The following is a 27277-nucleotide window of genomic DNA, read 5'->3' on the forward strand; positions in this document are numbered from 1 at the left end:
GATTACGGTTTTAATGCTTTTAATGATTAACCTAGCCCCCATAGACCAATTTGGTAAATTTGGTGCATTTGGCAAACTAACAAAAATGAATAAAAATACATGAATTAGTAAAATATGTGTACGCAAAAACATGAATAAATTATTACGGTCATAAACACTTCCAACGTTTTATTCTCCCGTTCGGATCATGTGTAATTTTTGGATGCTTAGTAAAGGAAAGGTTAACGCTTAGAAAGAAAAGTGGTGGGTGCTCATAAATGCAACTAAAACAGGATTTGAAAAATTGCAAACTAGAGATAATAAAATATAAGATTGATTACGAATGAGGAGAAAAACAGTCTTAAAACCAATTGTGGAGGGTTTAAAATTGCACAATGAGTAACGTGGAGAAATAGAAAACATCCAAATATTTCAAATATTTTTTTTTAATGTTCATGATAAAATTTGATATTGACTTTTATGTTATTAAATATTTGTATATTACCCACTTACCAACTTTTCTATGTCTACCGGTTTTTGTATTCTTTTGTTCCGGTTATTTATTGCTTTGTTGTGCATACAAAGCTTTTTTTCTAGTATGTATATATACAACAGTTATTTTTCACGGGCCTGGGTCCGTTCCTTCATTATTTTTTTTATTTATAGTCAATGTATCTTTCCCCAGTGGCTTCATTTTTTATTACTTCTTCGTCCTTTCAAAGATTTGGCCGCATTGTGCGCACATTTGTTTGCAGTTTAACCTCTCGGCGTCAAACAAAGGACAACCGTGTAATATATGGAGGACGTCCTGAGAGATGAGTCCATCGCAAGGGCGGCAATTATTATCTATTTTTTGAATCTATGAAGATATTTTCGGAAAGCACCATGGCCTGAAAACATTTGTGTTAGCTCGTAAGTCCGCCCAAAAGTATCCAATATCTCAGCATCCGGCTACTTCAGGAATTGCACTGGCCACATTTACCACAGAGGGTAGAATACAAACTCTGTTGGCTTATGTATAAATAACTGCACAACTCTGCTCTGGAATATCTAGGGGAAAAATGCATTCCAGATGAACTAGCTGACAGGCGTTTCACGCTTAGATCAGCTACATCTACGGCGAGAGGAAAAGTTATTATACCTCTACGCAAACAGCGCACTAAATTTAGTGAACGCGCATTTGCGGTCGCAGGCCCTATGGCATGGAATGCTCTCCTAGCAGAGGTGCGAGGCTGTGAAAGTGAAGTGATGTTTCGGAAAAAACTTAAAACCCAATTGTTCTCTAAATCATTTGAATAAATCCGTAGCATGTGACAACAAAATAAATTGTTTTAATTAAATTACAAATTTAAAAGCTTCAACAATTTTTTTTATCACTATGTAAAGCGCCTTCGAGGTATTATATTACGAAAATGGCGCTGTATAAGTTACCCATAATAATAATCCTTTAAATTTTTGAAACACAACTTCGTTATTTTGCCTATATCACTTAATAAATATCTTTTGTTCCAAATATTGTATGATTTTTCTTGCACTATTTTTTTATACGTATGACGTGGGAATATGGTCATGGGTAGGGATGGGTATGTCTACCGGTTTCAAGGCGTACCCTTGTCTTCGTCTTCTTCTCTGACGAGGAGACGGGTACGTATAAAAAACGGTAGATAGAAAAGTCGGTAAGTGGTTATATACAAATATTTAATCAAATTTAGTAAAGAATACATAAATCACACTTGAGACATGCCTCGTTGCAATGCATTTCATTTCTTTCCAGCTTATATAAGTATTGGCAGGAGAAATTGGATATTACTTCTTCGCTACCACAGGCCACTATTATGTTTCCATAAGCCAAGATTGAAAGATAGAATAGCTTGCGGTTTGGATAAAGAACGCTACGTTATTACATGTTACAATAGTTGTAATGTTAATACGGACACCGGTACGACTAACAGCTAACAGGCTGTATGTAATTTACTGTAAAGTCTATTCGCTACGTAATTATTTTCATTACAAGTTAGCTAAAGGCAGAGTCCGAGAATATTTGTACAAACTCATTACCGGACTTTATGTTTTTTATTGTTTTAATTTTTTTGGATGATTTAAATGGCGCCGTTTATGTCGAAAAAATCAGCAAAAGAGCGCTGAACAATAAATATCTCAAGACGTCTTGCAACTCCAGAGCGGATAGACGGTTGGGAATCAGAATAACTTCCCGTTTCCAGTTATGATAACGTTTCATAAGAGCTAGATTACAACACGGAAGATTCAATTTGTACAAAACACGGCTTTAATTAATCGACAGATTCGCTGGAATTCGATTCCTCGGATGGTTGATAATAAATATTGATTATTTCAGCTCTTTAACTTCACTGAAGTCAACAAATTGAAGAATTGAAGAAATGTGGATGTTCAAACATAGGAAAAATGGTGAATGTTACACAGTGTGTAAAGTGGCCACTTAAACCAGCAATTGACAGATCATAAGCCCTGTAAATGCCTAGACTTCCATACTCCCTTATTTAAGGTATTCTCCATCCCTGTTGTAATTTGTTAATCTTAACGACTCCCGAGGGGGTGAAATCCAGTCTTTTGTCTACAAACATTTGGACAAACTCAAGTATTGTAATAAAACCAACTGGTCCAAGAAGATTTAAAAAATTGGAAAACTGTTTTCAGGCGTTGCCTAGTATGTGAAATAATTCAGTCAAATGAGTCTCTTCACAACAATAGAGGTTTCAGCCCTTTAACTTCACTAAAATCAACAAATTGAAGAATTGAGAAATATGGATCTTCAAACATAGGCAAAATGGTGAATGTTACACAGCGTGTAAAGTGGCCACTTAAACCAGCCACTGACGGGTCATAAGCCCTGTAAATGCCTAGACTTCCATATTCCCTTCTTTTAGGCATTCTCCATCCCTGTTGTAATTTGTTAAGATTAAAATGATAGTTTTACACTGCAATATTTCATGTTCCTGGACTGTCACCTGAAGGGTAAGGCTGATCACCTTACCTTCATAAAACATATGATCGATATACGCCGCGTTTAGTGTACCAATGCAGTGCCCTGTGCGGGATGATATTTATTTATTAGTGTATACACGGCACAAATGCCTTTTATAAACATAATCATAAATACAATTAACATACAGTGTTCTATTACAAAATTATGAAATAATGTATACGAAATAATGTATACAATATACATATATATATATTACACAGTTGTTTTATAAATGTTCTATATAATAACTTCGGGATTTTAATACTTAACATACTTAGGTAGAAAAATAATAAAAATAAAGATAACGCGGTATATTCGAAATAGCAAAAATCATAAATCATTGATTTGTTGGTATTGTTGCAATGTATATTGAATGCCCTAGGAATAATACTAACTGTCTCCTGATAAGAGCTCAAGGGTTCTCAACCGTTTTAAAAATTAAATATAAAAAGAAACAAAATAATAAACCCTTTCAAAAAATTAAATATTATTTTTATTTTTTTAAATTTAAATTAATTTTAAATTTAAATTTAAAAAAAAACAAAATCTAGTCGTACGTTTATAAATATACTTAACATGTATTTATTTTTACATTAATTTTTCTTTTTTTTTTAATGAACATAAATACTTAAAAGTCAGTCAAAATCCTAGACTATTTCTTTAATAGCATGATCGGTATCCTGTGTTCCATTAGGTAGGAGTAGGGGAATGATGACGATGATGATGCAATTAAACCTATATATACAAACGCAACATATGATTATATTTTACAATATAATATACGCATTAAAATGTCAATCTTGAGTTGGTATAATTATCAGACGGGTGTCTTTCAAACTAATCACAGTTTCCATGGGAACGCGGCACTATCGGGCCGCGTATGTCAGCACAGCAGTCACCATGATACGGACGATACCCCGTGGTAGCCGGAACCGAACCCGGATCACTGCGCGCAGCACCGAGATGACGATGTCAATAACAAACTGTTGTTGCCAATTACGTTATGATGTTGTCAACTGATTGACAATTACCACAAGCTCTGACAATTACCGCCCGAGCGTTGACAGTGGGTTATTTTGTCTTTATCGCGATGCGAAAATACTCGCAGAATTACTGAACGTAGGTAGTTAGTTATTTTTTTATTCCAAATACAATATATGCACCCATGAGTTTTTTTAACTCATTCTGTGGCATAATATTTAGATTAAGACATAATCAGATCAGAGGCGGTTCCTTAGTATGTGCATAAGTGCAGTGTACTGCCAAGTAAAAAATTGTGTAAATAAATGACTTATTTTAAGGATAGTAAAAGTATGTTATTTATTTATTTGACGAACTTATGCAGTCCATTCTAACGATGGTAAATTCAATTTATTATAATAAATACAGGCACTAATAAAATAAAATACAAATAAATAAAATTAAAGCTAGGACAAAAAAAATAAATTAGTACCTCAATACAAGATCCGGTCTATCTTTGTAAATTTTTAAAACTATAAAGACTTACACCAAAAAAGCCCAGATCTTGTCTCGAGTTTACAATACGACACAATCGGGACATTGGTGCATGCAAGTTATAGTTTGTGCTCTGTTGCTGTTATAGGTAGGTACAAAGAAACAGGGATTCGTTGCAATATTATATTCGTAAACATCATAATATTCAATACTAGCGCCAAAAGATCTAGCGAAATCGACTATAGCGGACGATTTTCTCATCTTGTCTACGCATGCGCAGTCGTCCCAGTGCATAGTCTGCTTCTGTTTTGCACAATCTTTAACCCTGAATTTGTTTGAAATATAACAGTTTTCCTAAAATCGTCATTTGAGCGAGACAGACAATGCTTCTTGCCGATGAATTGTGCGTTAGAGGGAGAAGATAATATACCTACATATTCCGGGAATTGCCAACGCATGCGCAGATTTGAAGTTGGAAGTTCGTTTATAATGTCAATTTGAATATGCGTAATGACATAATATTAGTACGAATTTTGTTACCTATAACGTGCGTATTATGTTCGGCGCATTTAGCGTTTCTGGTTCCGATGCGCGGTCAGACCTATCATATTATAAAACTTAATATACAAGTTGACAATTTGTAAAGAAATGCACTGCCAATGTTTTCGGTCAGGAGCCGCCAGTGAATCAGATATAGATAGGTACACAATTCGAAATAAACAAACTATGTATACAATATAGTGGACAAATCTTTAGCCCATGGGTTATATGGAGAAACACTAGCCCATGGGTTATATGGAGAAACAGTTGACTTTAAAAATCGAATTTTCCTGATGGAAATCTGATGATCTGACAGAAAAAATACGAATAGTTTGACAGGTGATTCTGCTATTATTTTAGAGTAATATTAATTAAAATTGTAATACTCGTATTTCAATAAAAAAGTAAAAGAAATTAATGTGTTTTTTATTGTTTTCATTTATTTCGTACGCTTAAATAATGAAATTTATACATTTGATGTGGATTTCACTACAAGTTGAACCTTAAACGATCATTCATTGGTGCTTTGACCCTATATGGAGTTTAACAAGTTAGGGTGACGATATTATATACTCGTATATTGACAAATATTTTGTAAGACTTTTACTTTCATTTTTTTATCGCTGTTTTTTTTATTTTTTAGATTGTAATTGTCCCAACTCAATAAAACAAAGCTCCGTGGAGTTAGGTTTTTAATTGTAAGTAATCTTAACTAAAAAAAAAATATTAAACTTTCAATTGCTAAAAATTGCATTTTAATCGCCATTTTCTGATTTTCGTTTGACAAAAAATAGTAATGTTATTTGCCGTTTATCTCCGAATAAGAACAAATAATTGTTTATGTATGTAAAAAAACCCGACGTGTCAAATTAATCTGTGGCTGGGAAGAGCTGGGAGATGGGGCATATCACATACTTATATTATGACACTATCAGTAACTAGGTACTCACTACCTGCTATCATTACACTGTTAAGTAACAAGTACTTCCTTCCGGGCTGGGGCGGCCCATGGGAAGTGAGGACCCTTCGCCAGTCACACCATCATCAACCCGTCATACATCATACGAACATGTCACACCGCGTACTATATTATGTGCCATACAAAATAGCTGGACATGGCATCCTTAGATCGAGGCGCCATTGAAAATATTTAAATGAAAGGAACCAATAAACCTGTCGTTAATTCTTTATTAACCGTTCGAATGCCAAACTAGCGAAACGCAAAATGGACCCCAACAACTGCCGAGCGACCAATTTACCCGCTCGTTGTGCTTATTTGTTTAAAAAATCATAATTTTGTTATTTCATATCAAGTATATTATATTTTTCTAAAATCTTTATAAAATTTTCTGTAAACTGACATAAAGAAAGTATTTACTGTTAAATTCGTCTTAAAAGCTCACGTTGAAATAATTCCGCGAAATTTCACTTTATTTTAATAAAACTATCGAAATACTAAGAGCGGTGACCTCTATTACTAGAATCTATCCCTAAATCATCATCATCATTATTTTTCCGCACCTAATGTTACACAGGGCACCGCATTACATTTTTTTTATCATTTATTTTTGAAAGTTATGTATGAAAACAATTCTCCACAATATCCATATTGATTTTGAAAACACAATTCATTTTTCTAAATCCATTTCATATATTTTTATTGGTATTCGTAGTATAAGATATTTCCTTTTTTTAGCATATCTTAATCATCATCAGTGGCGCTACAGCCCGTTGTGGGCCCTGGCCTCCTACAGAATTCGTCTCCATTCGTCCCTGCACCCCTCGGCTCTTCTCCAGTTCGTCAGGCCAATCGCTCTTTTGTCACTTTCCACTTTATCCAGCCATCTTAATTTTGGTCTAACTCTGCTTTGTCTGCCTTCCAGAGTGGTATAAATAATATTTTTTGGAGTACGGTTATCATTCATTCTGTGCACATGGCCCAACCATTGAAATCTTCTTGTTTTGATGAACTGTGCAATGTTGGGTTCGCCATACAGTGCCTCTAATTCATGATTGAACCGTCTCCTCCACACTCCGTTTTGGTTGACAGCACCAAATATCTTTCTAAATATTTTTCTTTCGAATACTAATACCATATCTTAAGCATTCGTTAAATGAAGGTCAGTGTTATGTCTCGATATTATCGCTATTCCAGGGACTCTAAAAAATATTTTGAGAAGGAAATATGAAAGTCTAAGCCTTTTCTTGTTCATATTATTTTCTCAAAATGAATTCCCTTTCTGTTTCAATATATGACAATCTTAAGATTATTATTAACAAATTATTAAAAACAAATACTCTTCGGTCCGAATGGTTGTTAATTTTCATCATAAATTTTTCTAGTTAGTTACGATTATTTCAAATATTAATAGTTTAAAAAAAAAAACAAAATGAAATAATTCAAAATAAAATCTTTTTTTTTGGGCAGCTATAAATTACTTAAAATATTTTGCATAAGGGATCTTTGTGGTAATTTTATACGATCTTAATAGCAACTAGTACTTTATAGTTGAATTAAACTAACGTAAAATTCACACGTCTTATGGTCATTAAAAAATGTACAGCAGTTTCCCATATGCCCATAATGTATATAGGTAGGCGCTGACTCACCCGAGCTTAGCCAGATAGAAAAAAATTAACAGCATTAAAACAAGAACCAGAAATCGATAGGAACGCAGATTCAATGTGTAATTATTGGGTGGTGGTCGGAAGTCAAACTCATGACCTCTCGCTTCGCAGATAAAAACGATTCCGCTAATGCAGTAGATTTATGGACTTATAAAACTTATTTAGTTTCGTCCATAAACAACATGCTCCTACCGAAAAATACCTAAACTATCCAGCGGGAATGCTAAAAATGCGTCCATAAATAACATGCTCCTACCGAATGAATACCTCAACTATCCAGCGGGAATGCTAAACGCAATTTTTCTGTTAGTTTATTAAATTGATAAATCAACTGTTAAACGATTTCTTCAGCGGTATTTCATAAAAATATCACGTTTTTCAAATGGAGAGAGAATATAACGGATGTCAAGTTTTAAAAAATTCAGAGGAACCATTGATTTTGGTAAATAATAACAAATAAACATTTTTATAATGAAAGACCACGCTTTGAAAACCTCATACAACAAAAATGTTTTATTTTGGAAGTGCGCATTAAAGATTCTTGATGTTTTTTTCAAATATTTGCGTTTTTTTCGTGTAAATCGAATGTTTTTTTTTTTTTTTTTTAAATAAATATTTGCGTTCTTATGATTTACCCAAATATTTAATTTTGAGGGCCATTTTCAACGAGTTGTAAATAAATCACTATTAGAAAATGGAATCAAGTTGGGGTAGAGTGGGATTCGAACCACAGACCTTTGGTCTGTGAGTCCGAGACACTAGCCACAGGACCACAACCCGATCTGTTCTGTTAGTTCTTTTCATATTTATGTGCCATGTGTTATTTTTCTATTATGTTTCTGGTTGAGCCGATAATTTGTTTCGATGTATTTTAGCTAGAAGAATCGCATGTAAGTAGGAACTGGCTAAGTTTGGCTTTGTGAGGTTGCCACGCCTGACGGGACATTGTTGATTTGTCAACACTTCTTGTTCCCCCGCTCTCTTCGCTTTTTTATCGAGTTATGTTCGCACGCTTTTCGAATTGTTGAAAAGCATTTTTCGCTATTTCACCGTGAAAGTGAATATAACTTAACGATCAAACTCGCACAACGCCGCAAACGAGCCTAGCTAATATTTAGTGAAATGATTAATACTGAAGTTTTTAATTTTTTCAAAAATACATAATAGCTTTATAATAATATGTACGCTAGCCTAAAGAAAGAGTGAGATAAACCCGAAATATTGGATTTTGAGATACGCGTGCAAATATGTTAACACATGAAATAAATTCATATTTTCGAATAATGAAATTTTGAAGTAAGATACTTAACTTATGTAAAAATATAGTATTCATAAACTTCAAATCATTTACTTCAGTCAGACTCTTTGCACACCTCCACGTCCGATTATCTCAAAAAATGTTCTTCGGAGATATCTTGAATAAACATAAATTGTAGCTTTTTTACAATGTGCTGTTCTCTTGCGTGTGAAAATAAATCTTTGGAAACAGTATTATGACCTTTAATCCTTGTTAATAGAAGATAACTATCATTTACTATTAACTACGGCTCAATTACTCATGATTCGTAATATTCACAGCCGCCATACTAACCTCTAAGTCCGCGTGAGCTGGCGAAAATATTTGATACAAAAAATACACGAAAAGGTTAAGGTGTCATAATTTTGAATAAGATAATATTTCTCGTGGTGGAAAGAGTGTGAAGAACTTGTTTTATTATTGAAAACATGATTACCGATATTTAAACTAATTTAATACATTAAAATAAAATAAAATCCCTTTGTTTTTATGTACCTCTTATATTTTTTATAATTTGACAACCAACTAGTTTTAGCAATACTATGCCTTCTTCAGGGTTTATTACAAACTAACATAACATAAATAAATTTTTCACAGTGAAGGTAGAGTGGGCGTGGCTACTGGGGTAGAGAAGAAAGGGAGTTTGTGTGTGGATTTAAGGAACATATTTAAAATGGGACTATTACTAAGATTTATTTGATTATAAATAATATTTTAATTTTTATTTACAGATTTTCTAATCTCCAATATTTCAAAATAATCAAGTGCATATCCTTTTTTGTTTGTATGTAGAATTTCAATGCCATCTTCAAAGTTGAATGAGTGACCATTTGTTAGGATATGGTCAGCAAACTCAGAAAAATTATTGTTTTTAAGAAATCTCATATGTTTTTTAACTCTAGTTTTAAAAGTACGTGATGTTTTTCCTATATAAAATGACTTGCAGTCATGGCACATCAACTTGTAAATGCCTGATCGATCTAATTTATCAGTTCTTTGTTTAGTGTTTTTTAGTATACTTCCTATATTATTGGTTGAAGAAGGCATAGTATTGCCGAAACTAGTTGGTTGTCAAATTATAAAAAATATAAGTGGTACATAAAAACAAAGTGATTTTATTTTATTTTGATGTATTGTTTATATATTTTTTTACTAGACAGTATTTCAGACCTTTATTACTTTAAAAATGTTTTTTAAAAATGTGATATTTCCCTATTCAGTCAGTAAGGATTATTTTAAGAATAAGCCCTTATCTTGCATTGTCATATAAGGACATTAAATTAGCAAATGGGCTGGGTGGCGTAGGCAGAGTCGTGGGTTCGTCACATTTCCACGGCAGTTACAATCCGGCCCCGCGTTGTAATGGACAGACGACACAGTCCGTGAGCAGATTTACGATCGGAAAGTGGTCAAACATTAATTTTACGTTCATAATGTAACGTGAATTAAGATTTATGGGGACTTTTAACGAGTCCCATTGCGAAAATACGAGGCGAGGAAGATTTCGAGTGACTTTTTTTTGTTTTTTAATTAAGAAAGAAATATTTGCGCTCTTATGATTTAGCTGAAAATTTCATTTTTGAGGCCATTTTCATCGAGATGTAAATAACTGACTATTAAAAAATAGAAATCAAGTCGGGGTTCGAACCCCGGACCTCTGATCCGAGAGTCCGCAACACTAGCCGCGGTAGCACAACCCGATCTTAAGATAAGATCCAATCAAATATAATAGGTGGTACTTAAGGCTGTAGTCTGGTAAAACAAACGCAAAATTAGGAAATCATAGGATTTTGCCATTTTAAAACGAATGTTTTTTTTTAATCGCGCAATAATAAAAAAATAAAAAAACATAAATTAGAAAAAAAAACATATTTTTCAAAGGTATTTCTGTTAAAAAATATACTCAGCAGTTTTATGTAACTAAAATATAATTACTTTTAGACCGGCAGATTACGCCATTTCAAATTTAGACCAAACTTAGGTATCTGGGATTTCAATAAAAACTAAGTATTGAGCAAAAATTTGTTGTAACAATTTGAAGATAATAGATTTAAAATAAAAGTGGCCGCGACCAAAATTTAATTTTTTGTTTTTGAAAAAAAATACAAGCATTTTAAATCACATACATTTTTGTGACATTTTCCTATATTTCTACTTAAAATTATGCCTTCGGTAATACTTTTAAGTATATTTTTTAACAGAAATACCTTTAAAAACATTCTTTTTATCTAATTTATGTTTTCTTATTATTTATTATTGCGCGATTAAAAAAAAAATTGGTTTTAAAATGGCAAAATCGTATGATTTCCTAATTTTGCGTTCGTTTTACCAGACTACAGCCGTAATATGCCTGTAAAATTCAAACGTAGAAAATTATATTAAAAACGCAGGTATTAGATCTTAAGGTATCCGAACGATAGCTAAGCGAATTTTTGTAATCTTTTTAAATACATTTAGTGTGACTTGCCAGGAATGAAGTTCTCGAATTTACGAATATCATGATATTTGATTAGGAATATAAGAGAAAAAAATGTTAGCAATCCTAAAATAGTCAACACTGCACGAATATATTGTTTTATAGTAAGTCAGACAAAATAATTTTTTCAGTAAAAAAAAAGCTTACGAACATTTTAATATTTTAAAAAAGTGTATAAAAGATTTTTTTTCAAAAACTATTAATGTATCATATACGAGTATGTTACAAAGCGCACGATGAGTAAAAATGACGTAAGTATTAATTGAAAAATCTTCAAATTTGTGCCTGGGTCTATAATGGCCAATGTCGGAATTACATTTTTTCTTGCCGTAAAGGGTTTATGTCGATGAAAAAATATACATATTTAACAAATCTATATACACACACGAAATATGAGGTAGTGTTTTTAAATTAATGGTTTCAAAAACTACCTCAAACAGTTTGTTATAACGTCACAAAATACCAATAAAATTACTTTCCATTAATTCATGACATTGACCCTTTTAGACCCAATTCACAGAAATATTATAACTGTCCAACATAAATGTTAATTTCAAATTGAGAAAAATAAGGATACAGATATTCCATTTCAACTAATTACAAAGCAAACATTCATTTATTTCAAACTTTTCACATACTCACTTAGTGAGATTTAAAAAAAAATTGTAAGAAATAAATGTTGAAAATGTAATATTAAGCGGGAATACAGTACTTCGGAGTTCTAGTTAAGTAGACATACAGAATATTGTAAAATATGACATAATTAGAGTGATAAAGTTTTCTTAATGAAAATTCTTGGTATCTTCTGACCAGGTCTCGCAAAAGAAAATGTCGCAAAAGCGTGGATTTAAGTATCACTTGTCTTTTATTTCTATAATAATCGGTTGACCTAAATATACTCACTATATTTTTACATATAAGTTTAGATTTAGTAATTTTAAAATAAGTCATTAATACGTTTAATGACGAGAATGAGTTTGCTAACTCATGGTAATACAATTATGTATTGTAAATGTTTTGTATTTTGAAATAAAAAATAATAATTTAAAAAACAACTTCCGCAAAATGCTAAATTTCAATTTTATTTCAACGCATTTTGACTCCTCGGTAACAGCTGTCAAAAAAACATTCGTTCCAGAAAGCGAAACGATGTGTTTATTTACCGTTTCGCAATGTTGATCGCTTGTTTAATTAGCGCATTAATTTTCGGTAAGTCTGCGGCCATGTGGGTTTGTTTTGATGGGAAATTCCGGCGTGGGAATCGATCTACGGACCCTGGGCTTACAGCAGTGAGAGTAGGGAGTAGGTACACTAGCGCCCACATGGCGAGCCCGGGGTATTCACTATTGCCCCATTACGCTCTTTGGTCCAAAGATGTAAAGATATGACAGAGCTTCGTGGTAAGGGCTTTTTAGATATCATTTTACAGCGTGCAAGTTAACTTAATATCCTACCAACGAGAAAGTTATTTTTATTTTTTAAATTATGTATTCGTATTATCAGCGCTATGATTTTTCAAAGTTTTGTATTTCTAAAATTAAACAGCGGGTGATTCCTCTGTTGGGGTACAAACTGTCAGTAGGGTCGCAGTGAGTCGCATCGTGCTGGAAGGTGTGATTCTATAAAATGCTGCGAATGCCCAGTTGCATTCCACCGGCACCACTGACTAGTCCTACTCGTTATCGTCCACGTCAACACGGGCAATGGGATAACACTCATAACGGTGTGATCACAGCAGATAACGAGAGGATGAAAGACGAGTTTCTGGCGCCTCCAAACCAGAACCAATCAGCTAGGGGAAGGTAGCCCCGACAGAAAAATCCACCAGAGAAAGCAACGGGAAACCACTCTGGTCATCTTTTTCCATGTATCACTATGGCGAGTACGTCCAATAAGCAGTTGTCCTGGCTATATGAATATAAAATATAAGAGTAGCGCAGGACCGAGATGCTTCCGCTGTAGTGATCGCCAACGTCGGGAGACCTGACAAGGCACCGCAAGAAGAAGAAGTGATATGTCTCAAGTTCTATTTCGCTTCTTTTCGATCAGTTCTGCCGATTGGTTCGTCGACTGACCGTATACCGGAAATATTTCACAACGCTCTTACCATTGGTTGATTCAGATGAACGAATGACCACGCTCAAAGTAGTTTGTTTTTATTAAAATATTTTTTAATACATTTTCATGATAATTTGACATACAATTTAATGCTCTAATTTTTACAGCACGTAAGAAAATATTTTTTTAATTGCTTTTTTTTACCATGTTTTAAATATGGTTTTTACTATATTTTCACTATGTTTACTACCTTTTTCTAAAAATATTGGTTTATTATATGCATTTATTACTGTTTTTATATTTTTACTATCTTAGAACGGGGTAAATAACCATAGTAAGACAGTCAAAGCAATTTAGTATAAATTTATAATTTTATATATATGATATGATAATAAATAAAAATACAGTGGTTTTTATGGTAGTTATAACTACATTTATGAAATAAATTATATTTATTAGTTAGTTGTCTTATTTCATTTATAATTTCTGTCAAATGGGGACTTACGAAGAGGATTAATAATACTTTTTTTATACTTGCTAGATACAAGCAACACTCAGAGGTTTTACTAATGTATGTATTCCTTGTAATGTGATAATCCTTACTAAGCCATGGCAAGAAGCATTAAGAATAATAAATTCAAGATTACTTTACATACAATTCCAATAAAAATATAAATAAACGTACAAAAATCTAATTGGTGGGTAGATTTGAGACAGAATGACGAAATATGTCGAATCAAACTAGGGAAAATATTTATTTTGTTTTTTTTTGCACTACAAGCCAAGAGGCTTAGTTAGAGATGTGAAATTCAGCACAGAACACACAGGCTTAAGAAAAAACAGATTTCAAGTATTGCGATCGGAACCCTCAGTGAGTGGAGGCAAGCCTCTTATCCATTGCACCACGGGAAACGTAATAAGACTATTCAGTCATCACTAGACTTGTTGTTGTAATATATTTTTAGATTGTTTTGTTTTTTAAATCTCTTTTTATTCGGTATAATTATATTTTTTACCTTTTTTTTGTTTAATCTACCTATGAATGTATATTTAAAGATATCGTGAGCATACAACGAAAACTAGCCAAGTCCGAATTCTTTTTTTCCTGGCGAATCAAGATTGAAGTTTTCACATATACACGAAACTCCTGGTGTTATTATTTGCAATTTGCAATAGTACACTTTTGATTTTAATTTTCTTTTACTTTATACATTTCAAAGCATTAGCATTGTAATGTGTTAGTATGGATGTGTTCTGATTTTGTCCATACTTCCTATAGCAGATTTTAATGGACTGACTTGATCAATACGCAATTATCAATTTTGTAAAAAAATCTCAAAATCGCCTAATTTGAGTCGGCCACTTTTCGCTGTATGCTCACTATTTACTTCTCCTTTTTAATCCCACATATATGCACATATTGATTTAATTTCTTGTATAATCTGTAAGCTTGTTTTTTACATGAAATTACTGTGTTATAATACCAACGCTGGAAAGGAAAGTTACCAAGCGAAATGTAGCAACTTTACAGTAGAGCCAATTATTTTTTATTAATTAATAAAGAATCCTGTATTTTATTTTTTTATTAAAATTATGCAGGAATAAGCCCCAAAATAATTCGCATGTACGCGCATACATTGTATGTGATTTTTTTTTTTAATAAAAAAAATAAAAAAATTGGCTCTTCTGTAAAGTTGCTACATGTAGCTTGGTAACTTTTCCTTTCCAGCGTTGATAATCCATTTTTTTGTGAGTGTTTATTTCTACTCATGTATTTTTTGTAAGGTAAAAGTATGTATATAAATAAATAAAATGTTTTACAAATAAATATAGGTTGTACCTACTTATATAAACTCTAACGAATAAAAAAAATCAATATTATGTATCTTTTTTGGGTGATACCGTGTATGTTGGATTTGATCCGACGTTTCGGCTGAAATGTGCCTACTGCCGGCTGCGACACAGTACAAATTACTAGTACATAAACATAATTATTCTTCAATGTTTGATTATGTCCAAATGCTTGCAGACTGGCTGGATTTCCTCCCTAGGGAGTTGTTCATATTTAAATTTATTTCAACAGAGAGGGAAAAATTTTTGAGAAGGGAATATGGAAGTCTAGGCATTTACAGGTCATAAGCCCTGTAAATGCCTAGACTTCCATATTCCCTTCTCAAAAATTTTTCCCTCTCTGTTGAAATAAATTTAAATTATTATTCTTTCCTACAAAACTAGAAATGTGCCTACTGCTGACTGTGACACGGTACAAATTACTAGTACATAAACACATACATTTCTCTATAAAACACACAGTTTTCCCTGAAGATGGCTCCTGCAATGGTAGCCGAAACGTCGGATCAAATCCAACATACACGGTATCACCCTAAAAAGATACATAATATTGATAACAGTGACCGTGAAAACCTTCGCACCTATTTGAATAAAAAAAAACCTAACTTTATGCAACTTTTATGTTTTATTTGTACTTATTTGCACAATTTAATTAACCTTTATCGAAATTATCACGCGATTATTATAATAATGTTATCCAACTTCATCGATAAAGTGGAAAAACTATTATAATATTTAAAGATTATTGACTCGATTGCCGTATAAAGAACTCAACATATTTACCATCTTATTTTCCGGAATTATTTTGCAGTCAGTTGAGTACAAATTGGCATTTGAAAATATCGTGAGAAGGAAATTATACGGACAAGATACGTGAAATGTCATTTTTGATATTGGGTACGAACAAAAATACTAAAATTTAATTGAATTACAATTTTTAGGATGCATAAAATCATAAAAGTAATTTAAAATAGAAAAGTACACGTTAGCTGTTGCAACGACCTAAGTAATAACTGGCGAAGAGACGGGTTGTGGTCCCGCGAACTCTGGAGGTCAAAAGTTCGAACCCCGCTTAATCACAATTATTCGGATAAGTCAGATAACAGATTTTTGGATTTGAGAATGAAATTTGAAATTTTGAAAACATTAATGCAATATTAATAAAAACATTTGTGTACATTACATGACATTACAGAAGTCATATTATAACATAAGGATATAAAAGTAAACATGGCTCTCTCCATTTAGGAAAGCATTATTATGAGTCTGACTTTTATTATTATTAATGAGTCATGAAATTGGTGTTTGGTATACTTAGAATTTAAACAGAATTATGTATTAGAAAATAAGCTGATGAATGAAATGATATTTTAATAAATGTTATTAATCTATCTTTTTTAAATGCCAAATGAAGACTATAGAATTATGTTTGCATGTGAAATACAGACATATTAAAAAACAAATAATAAAGATTTACGCAACTTTTTTCTAACTAAGTTATGTTGATGGCTTGCCTATCAAAGATTAAGCTTTAAGCTTTAAATGTCATATTTAATTTAAAAACTGTATTTTTAGGGTTAGTGACTTTTGCCTGAACGGCGACGATATCCTTGTATTATATGCTGTCTCATGGCCATACACGAGTTAAAAGAATGCAGTAATAGATAGAAAAGATTTTTTAAATTTTATTTTTAAATTTGATTTGTAGAACTAAAACGTCAAACAAAAGTTAGTGTAGGTGTATGTAGTTATGTAAGTACTTGATTCCTAGTACCTACATAGTTATAAATTTCTGATAGTAGCCTAAATAATGATATCTCAATTCATTCCTATCAGATAGGAACCATTCAACACGCGATTACAGTAGGTACTTCCGGACCATGGGAAAAGCCACTGAGCTAATTTGCGGTGTGAAATGGAATTAATAACGTAATAAATGTGCGTAGGTCACACAGCACACAGCACACAGTCTGGTGATAAGAGGCTGCGGCATATGTGGGAGATTGTGGTCGCGGGTCCTGATGAACGGTGGTAAAATGTCACATCGGTCGTGAGAACTGGTCTTCCAAACACTTCTCATTCCTCGCTAAGGAGACGATGGTAAACAAATGTTGCTGGTAACTACTCTAATTCCATTTGATTGTTTTTTCATGGGCAACAAACAGTGCGATACAAAATAATATTTCAAAGAGGATTAAAAATCCAGTAATTTCATCAACGGACATAGTTGTACTTATTAAGTAAAAATGTTTTAAAAAATAACTGGTATAAAACGTAGTTTTTACATGAAAAGATTGTTAATAATGTTAGTAAATTTATAATATTAGAAATCAAACACTGATTTGAGTCTACTGAACACTTTATTTTATTTTAACAAATATAAACATATAAAAATAAAAACTTCGTGGCAATTGTTTCGCCTTGTTAGGGCATTTTCGAACGAATGTGAAGATTGTATGGATTAAATGTCCTTATATAGTTATATAATTCAAGGTACTTCAGTAGAAAATAAAAATAGGCGAAACAATTGTCACGAAGTTTTTATTTTTATATGTTAATATTTGTTAAAATAAAATAAAGTGTTCAGTAGACTCAAATCAGTGTTTGATTTCTAATATTATAAGTTTAAATATGGAGTTCTACAAGATAAACACCAAATCAATCAATGTTAGTAAATATTTGCATGTTTATAACCATTTACCGACTTTTTTATATCTACCTGTTTCGAGACGTATCCGTCTCTTCGTCAGGACACTAACAACACAAACAAGCAAATCCCACTGTACTCGTACACCTTCATTATAGTAGTGACAACTTGTACACCTCGAAACCGGAAGACAGAAAAGTCTGTAAGTGGTTATACTCGTATACAAATATTTATTAATATATATTGAAATGCTTGACCACAAAAGAAATGCTACAAACGTATTATTTAGTTCTGGTTATAAAATCTATATTTTCTTAGAATCTGTAATTTTTAACATAAATGTTATCCACTTCAATTCTTTTTATCCTTTTAGTCGGTTTTCTCATTTTTATAATTATTCAAAAGGTGATAAAATTAATATATAATGTAAAAGAACGAATTTAAAATTAAAAAAATAGATAAACTGTCGGCCTCGTGGTGTAATGGCCAGCGCGTTAGCCTGCCATGCAAGAGGTCTCGGGTTCGATTCCCGACATGGTTGATATGAAATATTTATTTAAAAGGGTGTTTTCACACTAGAATATTTCTTAGTCCCTGGACTGGTATCTGAAGCGTAAGACTGAGCATCTCACCTTCATGTAACAAACATGATCAAGATACGCTGCGATTTGGTGTACCATTGCAGTGCCCTATGCACCATTAGGTGCGGAAAGTGAACGATGACGACGATCATGATGAACTGTTATAAATTTGAATAAAGTTGTAAAGTTATAAATTAGGCAAAGGTTCATTCATAGCATATCAAAATTCGACATATTAAAACGTCAACTATCCGGATTAATTACATATATATATATTTAAATAACACAAAAATATTTTATTGCTTTTAAAATACATGGAATTGGAATAACATTAAAAACTTACAAACATATCCAGTAAAGTTAATCGAACAATTAAATTTTAATCAAAAATATTTCCTTTGTTTTTTATTTCCTTATGACGATTTGGATATTTCGCAATCCGGATGACTGTAGTTTAGATACACGGAGTTCTACTGTATTAATAAAAAAATGATTGCCAGACGTGCCTGAAAGAATAATTCGCCTTTTGCAAAATAATCACAAAAATATTGAAGACTAATATTTAAAAATTGTAGAGATGTGGAAAATTTTATTTTGGTAAAATTATAAAGCTTCCAGAACGTGTAAGTGATAACACAAACCAGACAATCACAGGTTGTAATGCGTAGATTTACAATGTCCCTAATAATTTCTTCGCCTGTGTTATAATATGTATCTCTTAAAAAAAATAAAAATTGAATGACTTTTGAGTGAAACTGTCCGTAAAATCTACGTAGATTAGTTAAAAGACTAAATAACGGCTTTGGAATGACGTTGTATTCTTACTTAGGTCTCTATACCTCTAAAGAGTTAAGTGTTAGAATTGGTTAGATATAAAATAACAGATAAATCCTTAAATTGAATTATTAAGATACGATTATGTATATTTAAGTGATAGCAAAGCTTATTACCGGAGAAAAAATATTCTCACATCTCACAAATTCTTGTAGATGTGCACTGGTCAAAAAAGCCAAGAGATAATTAAATATACGAGTAAGCTTTGCTGGACAATATACAAATCCCTTCATGAAACCCAAAAGACTTCTGTATTAGGGAAAATATGTGCGTGTGAAAATCTACTCTTAGGTCAGCATTTGACTCAGGTAAAGCAACATTTGTCGAACTTCGGAGCTGCCCAAACTCTAGTCGGCCCCTCTGTCTGAAACCAACTGCCTTCACACTCGGGAATCATAGACAGTCCCAGCGAGTTAAAATTTCGACGGAAATCCCACTTCTTTCGTATTTCATAATAATTATCATATTCCCTTAATTTTAAAATCAATAAGTTTAATATGTAGTGTTAGCTTAGTTGGAATGTAAATTTAAACTAATTGTAAAGCATCCTAAAGCTAATTTTTAACAAAAATAGTATTGTATAAATCAGCTAAGTATTATTACTATTATGAGGATTTAAAACTGTCAATCGAACGATCTACAATTTTTTAAATTACAAAATCAAAAAAATGAGTGGTCCTTGACTTAAGCCTTGTGGTACCCCAGAAGGATCTAATTCTTTGTGATTAGGTAGCAGGTAGCGCTATAAAACTAAATAATCGTGGCTATTTCGCGGGACGCGTAATGGATAGTAAAAATAAAACCTTGCTATCAAATTGAAATATTATAATTTTTCATATCAAAGTGGGTACACATACAAACATAGGTACGTAAGAAATGTAAATGTTTATTTTTATAAAACATAATAACAAATGCGTTATGTGTCCACCTACCCACATAAGAAGAAAAACGAGATTATTGATCTGATAAAAATACTAAGGTGACCAAATTTCTCATTTTATTTGGAAAAATCCATTCATTTAGTTTTGAGGTAACGAAATAAGGCGGAAAATGGAATACTTATTGAATAGGCATATTTATTTATTTTAAAAGCTTTTTTATAAAACTTCTATGTCAATTCATTCTAGGCATTTTAATTAAAATACTATACGTAAGTATCAGTTACAGTTAGAATAAAATGACTCGCTTACAGTCTGTATTGAATGCTGCAGTGAGACTTATTTTTGGAATCTCTAAGTTCAGTCATATCATTCCACTACTTCGGGAATTACACTGGCTACGTTTACCACAGAGGGTGGAATACAAACTCTGTTGGGTTATGTATAAGTCACTGCACAACTCTGCTCCGGAATATCTAAGGGAACTATGCATTCCAGATGAACTAGCTGACAGGCGTCTTACGCTTAGATCAGCTACATCAACGTCGAAAGAAAAAGGTAATTATACCTCTACGCAAACAGCGCACTAAATTTGGCAAACGCGCATTTGCGGTCGCACGCCCTACGGCATGGAATACTCTCCCAGCAGAGGTCCGAAACTGTGAGAGTGAAGTGATGTTTCGGAAGAAACTTAAAACCCACTTGTTCTCTAAATCATTTGAATAAATTCTTAGCATGTGGTGACAAAGTAAATATAATATTTTTTAAATTAAAAAGTTAAAATTAAATTTATATCTTTATATAATCACTTTGTAAAGCGCCCTTGAGGTATTATATTACGAAAATCGCGCTGTATAAGTTATCCATAATTATTATTATTATTGCCGATTAATCAAAATTCAAAAAAAAAAAATCTTGCAGGAAAACGCGAAAATTTCATTTAAACAACCATCTATGCATATGCACATATGCCAAAAATAATCAGGAATAAATACGATATGATGTATATTGTTTCGCGTGGTCACCGCATGAAAGTAACAAGTATGCAAATCTGAATGTTTCGTCTTAAAAGTATTCGGTATAATGTATAGTCATGTATTAATGGACCCATACGGGAGATCAAGATTACACAAATTAATGTAGAATTTTGTTAGAGGCGTTCATTTTATTGGCAATAATCTCCGTTTATGCGGAAAACTACTTACGGCGAAATCAAATGTAGCTTTTAGCTACTTTTGTTTGCTGGCCAACGGTAAACTTAGGATGGAGTGATATTCAGCAATTTATTTTATTTATTTAGTATCAACTCTCGGGTATAAATCCTGCAAAAAGGAAATTGAGAGGACATTATTTTATTTTTATTGATTTATTTTATTTAATTTCAAGAAAAAAACAGCCATTACAATCGTTAATCTCACCCGCATCAATAAAGGTTTTGGCTCCTTTACTTCACAAGTGGAAGATGAAGATGAGTAAATGTGCGTGTTTAAACATAGGCAGAATGGTGAACATATTGTGTAAAGTGGCCACCTAAACCAGCCAATGACAGGACTTCCAAATTCCCCTCTGAAAAACTTTCTCTCTCTGGTGCAATAAATTTACAAAACATCTATTCGAAAATAATAACGTATATATGTTTTAAATACGGAAATTCTTACCTTCCCGTCCAATCGCATTCGTCCCCCATTATTCCTGCGGTGGCCAAAGTCACAAAATAAAATGCAATAAGCATAAATATGTAGCAGGACCCCATTTTGGCTGTAATTCCTCAGAAAAAGTCCAAAAAGAAATCCAAAAACTATTTCACAGTCATTTTCAGAACACAAACGAACACGCAATGTCCATCAAAAGTCAAACTCACAAAATATTTATTTAAATTGTTACATATTTTAAAATAAGTAACAAAACACAATAGAGGTACATGTTATTGTTATTATTCAACACTAAAATGTCAACAAAATTTTCACTACGTCATGTTTGTCACTTGAAACATTGATATTCAATGTTATTATGCCACAAACTATACACATTGAAATAACTTCAAAGTTTGTTTATGTAAACCGTTAAAATTGTTGTAAACCACGGATTGTTTCAAAACAAAACACGATATTATTAAATAAATATGGCTACGCCGTTCGGAGTGACACGCACACCTTGTCTGAGGTTAAAATATCAACTGAAGCGAATAAACGGCGAACCGATACAACGCCTCTCTTCTCGCATCATCGGTTACGCGTACCCGCTAGTTTTAGAGATTACGCGCAAGGCAATATAGGCCTTATTTCCATTGCTGTTAGATCGTAAAACGCATACCACTCTTAAGGATTTGTCATCGATAGTTGTAGTTTTCTAGTTTCTTGACAAGTCTCTGTTCTGTTGTTGGAAAGAGATAAATATATTTATCTCAATGAGGAAGTTCAAATTAACTCGGCCAAAATAATATTTTTTGGACGGTATTATCATAGCTATGATTTTCTAAAGTTTTGTTGAAATTACATCGCCCGCCCGAAATGCGATCTCTCAGGCGAATGAATGGTAAAACTATGTCCGATAGATACACAAATGTAGAGATCCGTACATTATGTAAGGCTGAGATAAGCACTATCGACAAAATCAAGAAAGGAGCTCTGCGCTAGTTTGGCAATGTAGAGGGAATGGACAGCGAAAGAACGGCTAAAAATATTTACGATGCGAATGTTGATGGATGCAGAAATAGAGGAAGATCGAGAAAGACATGGAATGACCAAATCCAACAAATACTTGAAGATGGACTTGTCGGCGCGCGTGCATGGGAAGATGTATGAATGCAGAGGAAACGAGATATGTATGCAAAGATAGAGTGATGTTGCGTTCTATCCTCTCTGCCTAACCTTACTGCGAAACGACGTGATGGTTTGTTTGTTTGTTTGTACATCGCCCACAACGTCACAAGTTCAAGTCGGTGAGTTTTCCTCGCATAAAAGTAGAACCCCGTACCCGTCAAAACACGCTACCCGGAAATCAGAATTCTATCACAACGCTTTAGCACTCGTTCACGCGAACCTGTGACGTTTTAAATTATTTTTTTATTTTTCTTTCTGTTGACGCCCATGGGGCTTTTACATTATACATACTATATCATAAGAAAAAGTTACACATTAAACATAATTAACATTTTTTCAAATATAAAAATTAAAAAAAAATATTATAAAAATTTAAAAATAAAGTTACATAAATAAGTTCATTCAATGATTTTTTTCATACTTTTTTGGTTTAAATTTTGACGTTTTATCCTCTTTGCCTACCCCTAAGGGTAAACAGAGTGATGGTTTTTTTCTACTCGTTTATTTTCCTTCATTACCTGCTTAAATCGATCAGATCACACACTGGAAAATTCACTATTTTGCTTATGTTTGAACACGGATTTATAGGCCCATTCCTTGAAACTTCAGAGGAACATTTTTTTATGGTATGGATTTAAAAACATCCCAATGATTTTATTTGAAAATCCCATTTTTTCTGTTTTATTTTTATTAATATTAAAAACGTATTTGACCAACGAAGCGATACGCACTGGACGCGGACTAGGAGGTAGCTGGGTAGGGGAGAGGGGAGAGGTTGGGGTTTGCGGAAGGGATGCCAGTCCGAGACATAAAGGATCGACTCCATTTTCAAATCATGATGATATTTTTTTTTGTAGTAAAAAACGAGTTTAAAAAAACATATTAGAATTCAAAAAAAAGTTTACCATATGGAATATTCCTCTTGAGTTTAGCGGTCTAGCCCAGAAACATGTGTACAGCTACTACTAATACCATCACGCCATTTTCCCGTAGAGATAGGCAGAGAGAATGGACCGCCACACACGCCTATCCCAGCATACATTTCTAGCTTCTTCCACATTAATACATCTTGTCGTACATGCCCTTCGGTCCCGCCTGCTTTTGACATGACCAGACTTAAGATTTTGGTTTATCTGATCATGTCACGTCTTCCTCGGTCGTCCTCGTCTCACGATACCGTTTTTCGTCATATATACTTGTTTTACCATTCTTTCGTCAACCATTCTTTCCACATGGCCAAACCATATCAGAGACCCTTTCTTAATGTTATCAATTATACCTAGCTCAGATTTACACTCTTGCCTGATTTCATCATTCGTAACCCTGTCATACATTGATATCCCACGCATTCGTCTAAGAGATCGCATTTCAACCGCGTTCACTCGGCTTTCATCCTTCCTCTGCCAGTTCCATGTTTCACTTCCATACACGAGTGTTGAAACTTTGAACTAACTTCTTCAATTTGTTAATCTGTTGATTTTAGTGAATTTGAAAGTATCACAGTACCCTGACATTTCATGAACACATAGAGACAATCAGTGGTAATGCATTGAAGATGTTGGGATTCGATCTGCGTACTGCCAGGGTTTTTGAAAATACCCGCATACTGAGAACTCTTTACAACTCCTTGGTGCGAAGTAGACTTGAGAGTGGCTCGATGATTTGGGGCCACATGAACTGAAATACTCTCTATATGAGAGATATCTCTACATGAGAGAGTGCGGGTATTATCCTTGACTCTATCCGACCGAGTTTCTCCAGGGTATGCATGGCTACAATAGTTTAGAGACTAGAAGGAATGTGTATTTGACTACACATTTTTATCGATTGTTGCGCGGTATTGTCGATAATCCTGAGATTATGATGAGCATTGATTTGTATGTTCCTGATAATTATCCAAGACAGCGTCAGCATAGATCGTTTCATATTCCGATATTCAGGACCAACCTGCCGATGGTTATGCCTGTTGGAAGAGCTACCGCTATGCTGAGCAACATCGCTCTGGATATTGATCTGTTCCATGTATCCGAAGGGGTTCCCCGGAGCAGGATTCTTCTACTACTTTGACATAAATCTCTTTCATGTATTTTTTTCTTTTTTGTAATATATACGTATTATATGTATGTTTGTAATGTATATGTTTTATTTAAATAAATTAATTGAATTGAATTGAATTTATCCAGAAAATAATTGTTCAAAAAGATCTGTACATACATAATAGAAACATCAACAAATACTTTTTAATAAATGTGGAAACATTAATTAGAGTGCATACCTACCTCGTTCCTTCCCTTCGGAACTCAATATGTGGAGTCATAATATGGACGGCTCCTAATGAAGGCTTGAAGCTTTTCATGAACGCATTGTTCCCATTTCACTATTCTCTGTAACTTGTTTATTGCAAAACATAAACATTTCGTGTAAAGGAAACTATAAAATAAATACTTAATGCCAAGGTTGGCGCAACCGGCTCCGAACAATTGCATTGTTGCGAAACTGCTTTTACCCATTTTTTAAAAACTAATCATAATTTAACAGTTTTTCAGATACGTCAAAAGGTTTGTTAATTATTATTATTATTATTATTATGGAAAACTAAAGCGCCATGTTCATAATATAATACCTCAAGGGCGCTTTACAAAGTGATTATATAAAGATATAAATTTAATTAACTTTTTAATTTGAGAAAAATAATGTACTTTGTCACCACATGCTAAGAATTTATTCAAATGATTTAGAGAACAAGTGGGATTTAAGTTTTTTCCGAAACATCACTTCACTCTCACAGTCTTGGACCTCTGCTGGGAGAGCATTCCATACCGTAGGGCCTGCGACCGAAAATGCGCGTTCGCCAAATTTAGTGCGCTGTTTGCGTAGAGGTATAATAACTTTTACTTTCGACGTAGATGTAGCTGATCTAAGCGTAAAACGTCTGTCTGCTAGTTCATCTGGAATGCAGAGTTCCCTTAGATATTCTGGAGCAGAGTTGTGCAGTGACTTATGCATAAGCCAACAGAGTTTGTCTTCCACCATCTGTGGAAAATGTAGCCAGTGTAATTCCCGAAGTAGTGTAGTGATATGACTGAACTTAGAGATTCCGAAAATAAGTCTCGCTGCGGCATTCAATACTGACTGTAGGCGAGTCATTTCATTCATTTGTAGACCTGCGTAGATACCATTACAATAATCGACCGTAGACACTACAAACGCATTTATTCATTGACGGGCGGCATCAACTGGCAAATTTTTGCGTATGCATTTAATTTGTCTCAGCTGGTAAAAGCATAAACTTACTGTTCTACCAATTTAAACGTCAAGAGAAAGGTCAGAATTAAGGATGACTCCCAGTAGTTTAACGGTGGGTAAAGCGGTACTCCTTCCATCGGGTAGTGCCGTATCCTGAATCAAATTCTGTCGTCTGGCTGAAGCCATCCATAGTTGTTTCGTTTTAGATGGGTTAAGTGTTAGTCTATTTTCAGCCATTCAGCTTCCTATTTTCTCAAAGACATTTCTCTCGCTCAGTTTACAATAAAAATAAATCTGTGTATCATCTCTGGATATCACTTCTTAGTGACAGACAAAATCTAAATACAATTATTGTATTACATGTATTGTCCCATTTGTATCAACCGCCTTTGGTAAAAAGCAATATAATATAATTGCTCCAAAAACATTTAATGATTTATTGCCAAATATAAAAGACTCAAAATGGAAAACACATTTAAAAATAAATATAACTGCACATATAAATATTGTAGCGAGAGATTTAAAAAAAATATATACTCGTATACCTATAAATAAAAAAACGTAGTACTTTATATAATTGATACACATATTATTTATAATTTTATGTATTTCATTGCTTTATATTTGTTTTTCATAATACATTATACTATATTATTTATTAACATATTACAACAGAGATGAAGAACATTTAAGAGAAGGTAATATGGAAGTGTACTCATCTATAGGGCTTATGACCTGTCAGTGGCTGGTTTAAGAAGTGTAGAAATTGAAAAAATAACATTTTCAGGCGTTGCCTAGTATGTACGTGAAATAACTCATTTAGATGAAACAATGTTTGATTATGTCCAAATGCTTGCAATGCTTGCAGACATTTAGATGAATCTCACCTGCATAAATAAAGGTTTCAGCTCATTAACAGGTGAAAGAATTGAAGGAATATAGATGTTCAAATATGGGCAGAATGGTGAATGTTACACAGTG

The 27277-nt window shown here is 33.0% G+C and overlaps 1 protein-coding gene across 1 annotated transcript in view; it reads right to left on the reverse strand.

Annotated features, from left to right (window-relative positions):
* LOC148283147 (meteorin-like protein) overlaps positions 1-22408 on the reverse strand; it is a 185969-nt gene extending 163561 nt beyond the window's left edge. Inside the window, exon 1 of the mRNA XM_088223935.1 lies at positions 21887-22408. Coding sequence (XP_088080061.1) covers positions 21887-21981 — 95 coding nt within the window. The 5' untranslated portion in view covers positions 21982-22408. The remainder of the gene's footprint in view (positions 1-21886) is intronic.
* Between the last annotated feature and the right edge of the window lie 4869 nt (positions 22409-27277).

Source organism: Micrasema longulum, unplaced genomic scaffold (genome assembly GCF_059751315.1).
Source record: "Micrasema longulum isolate JH-2025_06_02 unplaced genomic scaffold, ASM5975131v1 h1tg000260l, whole genome shotgun sequence".
In the NCBI taxonomy this organism is placed as follows: Eukaryota; Metazoa; Arthropoda; class Insecta; order Trichoptera; family Brachycentridae; genus Micrasema; species Micrasema longulum.